The 4,406-nt window shown below is 57.6% G+C and overlaps 1 protein-coding gene across 1 annotated transcript in view; it reads right to left on the reverse strand.

Annotated features, from left to right (window-relative positions):
- The window catches only part of PLA2G3 (phospholipase A2 group III), a 9,956-nt gene extending 5,984 nt beyond the window's left edge, over positions 1–3,972 (reverse strand). The window contains exons 1-5 of the mRNA XM_027863174.1: positions 3,929–3,972; positions 3,732–3,801; positions 2,501–3,278; positions 1,904–2,036; positions 1,018–1,152 (exon numbers count right to left, since the gene is read on the reverse strand). Of these exons, the coding sequence (XP_027718975.1) occupies positions 1,018–1,152; positions 1,904–2,036; positions 2,501–3,278; positions 3,732–3,801; positions 3,929–3,972 (1,160 nt within the window). The remainder of the gene's footprint in view (positions 1–1,017; positions 1,153–1,903; positions 2,037–2,500; positions 3,279–3,731; positions 3,802–3,928) is intronic.
- Positions 3,973–4,406: the final 434 nt, after the last annotated feature.

A 4,406-nucleotide genomic window follows, 5' to 3' on the forward strand; every position in this document is an offset into this window, starting at 1 on the left:
TCTGAGGCCCCTCCCAGCTCTGACATCCCCTGTTCTGAGGCCCCTCCAGCTCTGACACCCCCTGTTCTGAGGCCCCTCCAGCTCTGACATCCCCTGTTCTGAGGCCCCTCCCAGCTCTGACATTCCCTGTTCCGAGGCCCCTCCCAGCTCTGACATTCCCTGTTCCGAGGTCCCTCCCAGCTCTGACATCCTCTGTTCTCCATCCTAAATTTTATGGACTCCCATTTCTCTGGCAGCTCCTCCCAGCTCTGACATCTTATGCACCTCCTCAGACAGATCATGGCCCAGGAGCTGGGGAGGATGGGCTGTACCTTCCTCCTCCCCTCCCCTGCCCCAAAGCCTCCCAACCTGGGAAGGACTCCTGGAGGAGGCTGTCAGGAGGCTGCCTTTCTGGTTTGGTGCCCTGAGGGATGGGCTGACACTTATTCGTGGCCTTCTCGGGCCTCAGACAATACAATAGAAGATTCCTAGATACATCTGATCCAGTCCCCTCATTTTCCAGATGAAGAAACTGAGGCCCAGAGAGAAATTACTGACCGACGTCACACGGCACTTGAAATAAGAACTACCCATTTCTCTACAGGTTAAGATTTCAAAGAATGTCTCCTCAAGACAATCCTGTGAGGATTTGGGAGAGGGTGGTTGCCTATCATTACCTCATCTTACAGGTGAGGAAATTGAAACTGGGGCAGTCACACCGGTGGAAAATGTGTAGCCTGGAGAGGGAGGATGCACTTCCAGGCACAAACTCTTACCCCTTCTACAAAGGGCTCCCTTCCGCTGGCCATCCATCCCCAGAAAAGGACCCAGGGGCTTGGCATCCCCAGCCCTCCAGCTAATGGGAGAGAGAGGAGAAGGCAGAGTAGGGGAAGGAGCCCCAGGAGGCACAATAGGGAAAAGGCACTACGGGGAGGAGGGATTATCAGCCAAGGCCTTTTCCTTGGTGGACAGGAGGACTTAGGAAGGAAGTAGGGAAGAGTCTGGAAAGTGCCATCAGGTTGAGCCTCGGCTACCTACCCGCCCCACCAGTGCCACTGGATACAGGCCTCCTTCTCCTCCAGCACAAAGCAGGGAATTTCCAGCAGATTGAAGAAGGTGGTGCCCACAAAGTCCGAAACGGCGTCCTGTTGACTCTGCAGACAACCTTGGAACCTGGTACCCGGAGCCCAAAGGTTGGTCCCTTCCACCCATCCACAGTGTTGGGAGGAAGGGAACTGTAGACGGTAGGGAGACCCTGAAAGTTGGGGCAAGTTGGTAGGAGCCCTCATCAACTCCCCGGCCTCCCAGCGCTCTACTCCTGGGAACTTAGAAAATTCAGACGATGGAGGGATTAGAGATGGAAGGGCCTTCATTTAATGCACGGATCCTTAACCTTTTTTAGTGGCACGGACCCGTGGCAGGAAACAATAGTTTTAAATGCATTAAATGAAATACCTCAGATATCAAAGGAAGGCAATTCTACAGAAATGAAGATATAAATTTTTCCCATCCAAGTTCATCCCCCTTTGAAACCTATCCACAGACCCCTTGATTTTCCACGGGCCCCAAGTAAATAACCTCTACTCTACTCCACACATACCCTTTCTTCCTCCCCTCCCCGCCCCATGTTCAAATGGAGACAACCGAACCCCAGGGAGGTCTAAGGTCTCCCAACCACCCATCCAGTGCTTTTCCCATGACACTGGGATTCCCTTCTACCAGGAGTCCTTCCCCACCCCCAGGAATAGGCTCATTTGTCAAAGAAACTGAGACCCAGAGAAATCCCATGACTGGGTCCAAGATCACACGGATATAACAGCATTGGAAGTAGGATTGGAACCCTGGTTCCCCGACTCCTCTTTCTTCCATTAGCTCTGGCCCAGGAGTATCTCCTGGTCGGGGTGGCCCCTGTCCTTGCACTCACCTGGAATCACAGTCACAATGGGAGATGGTGTGGAAACGATAGTTCCGAATCCCGTAGTTATACTGGAAGGGCGCGATGTTGTGGGCACAGAGGTCGTGCTCCCGGCAGCAGAGGTCTGGCCCCTGGAAGATCCCTGCGGGGTGAGAACAGGCTCGTCGGGCGGAGGGAGGCCCCTCATCTCCCCGCACTGCCCTGGGGGCCAGAGGAGCCAGGGCTGCCCCTCTCCGCCTCCTCCCATGCTGAGTCCTTGGATCGCCTCTCCCCGCGGCAGAGCACGAGAGCTTCCTTTTCCATCATCCTCTCACGTAAGGGAAGCTGGACAGGACCCCAGAGGCCACCGAAGCCAAGCCTCTCATTTTACCGAGGAGGAAACCGAGGCTCAGATGGGGAGAGTGATCTGCCCGCTATCGCCATCTACAGGTCAGAAGTGGCTGGCAGGATTTGAACCCAGGTCGTCCGACTTTCAATCAATCTACCTTCCCGCTTCCGCGCGGCCTCAGCCCAGCCCAAATAAGAATTCCCTTTAAGGCAGGCCTTTCAGATGGGCAGCCTGCCCCTCTTCTTGGACAGCCTGGTGATGGGCGCATGCTGACTTACCCAGTTCTGTGGAGTTCCCCGCAGAGTCCCCCACTCCGCACCAGAGAGTTCCGGGAACGGTCCAGCCCCTCCTCACGCGCCGGTGCCCAGCGGCTGCCTGGAGCTCCTCCTCCCCTTCGGCTGACGCTTTGATCCCCTCCCTCCCGGCGCTCGGTGGTTCCTCCTCCGTCCTGCCACAGGCGTCCCGCCGCTCCTGCAGGGCTTCCACAGCGCGCTGCAGCGCAGGGCTTGGGGTGTGGGCCAAAATGCCAGACCGGGTCTTGCTGCCCCTCTCCCGAGCGCACGCAGCCTGGTAAGGCAGGATAATGGGAGTTCTGTCCCACCAGGCGCATTCCAGCAGGTGCCCCTGCTCATCCCAACTGGCATGGAAGAGAGCCAACCCATCTGGGCCCCGGTTCAGGAAGCTGAGAGACCGGAGGGGAGAGGCGGGCACGGTCCTGGGCACTGCCAAGTGACAGAAGGTGCTGTTCCAGCTGAAATTCGGCACCGGCCCCACCTTCGCCAGCGCTGCCCCCAGGGGGACCAGCGCCCACAGGAGCCAACCTGGGTGTCCCATATCAGCTCCCCTCACCCCCAGCCTGGGCAGACGGAGCCTCAGACACTTGCCCCCTTCAGCCCACTCGCGGAGGGTCCCACGAGGCTGCCCAGCTGCGGAAGTGAAGCTGGGGTTGCGGGAGAAGCGGCTTCCAGACCAATGAATGGAGGGGCAGGCAGGCAGACGCCAGCACCAGACTTCCAGGAGGAGGATGGAGCATATGGGGTGATCTCTGCTCTGTAACTGAATCCATCAGCCAGGCTGGGCCCCGGGGACGCTTCTGATTGGCCCAAAACCTTTAGAGCCACCTGGCCCCATGCCGCACCCGCCCTGGGAGTTTCTGCCTGCTACCTGAAAGCGTGACTCGGAAGTCGGGAGAGGGAGGCTGGACTGTCACCCCTGCTCCCCTGATCCTCAACTGCCTCCTCCTTAGTAAAACAAGGAGGTTCCCAAGTTTCCCTTTCCCCTAGAGCAGTGGAGCTGGGAGCACTGGAAGCACTGGAAGCACTGGGAGCACCAGTTCCCTAGGGGAGGAAAGAGGAGGCCCTTATGTGTAAGGTGATGGGCAAGGCTCTGGTGCCAGGGAAGAGGCTTGTACTGCCCCACCTGTCACACATCAGTTGGCACTGGGCCATCGAGAAAATTGGCTAGTAATGAGGTGCAGGGCCAAAGACAACCAGGGTTCAGGGTCCTGACCAATGTGGGACTAAGTCCTGGACATGTCCCCAACCCCCCCAGCCCTGTCTCAGAAGCAGCATCCCAGGTCCTGGTAAATCTCAGAGCGACAAGGGCCAGACCGCAGTGCCAGCTGCCCGGGGCCACACTTGTCCTGGTCTCTCCTCACCCCACCCTCTGACCTAGGAGCCTAGCACTCTAGGATTGAGCCAAAGTACCTGCTGATCCAGCCTCCCCCTGGCTTTGTCTCGGGCCGAGTCATCTAGTTATTGGGTTAGGGCCAGTGCAGGAGGCAGCCCAGAGTGAGGGAGGAGTCTCGCTTTTGGCCCGGCCCCTGGGCTCCAGTCCGGGCTGGTGCTTGTGACAGAAGAAGCTCCCCAGGCTCAGGGGGCAGTGAGCAACTTGTCCTCAGCCACACATCGAGTGAGCCCGAGAGATAGCTCACTAAGGGACTGAATGCTGGGCTGGGGGTCCAAAAGGGCGGAGTTCAAATCAGGCCTCCAACACTGTCCCCATGTCCCTGGACAAGTCAACCACCTCTCTGAGCCTCAGTTTCTCCCTTTGTAAAATGGGGGAGTTGGACTAAATGGCCTGTGACGTGTTTCAGCTGGACCAAGGGTGCTATGATGTATGTGTGTGTATATACACGTGTGTGCAATTCAAACTACTCCTTTTACAGATGAGGAAAATAACCAG

Source organism: Vombatus ursinus, unplaced genomic scaffold (assembly GCF_900497805.2).
Source record: "Vombatus ursinus unplaced genomic scaffold, bare-nosed wombat genome assembly UNPS02001287.1, whole genome shotgun sequence".
Classification (NCBI taxonomy): domain Eukaryota; kingdom Metazoa; phylum Chordata; class Mammalia; order Diprotodontia; family Vombatidae; genus Vombatus; species Vombatus ursinus.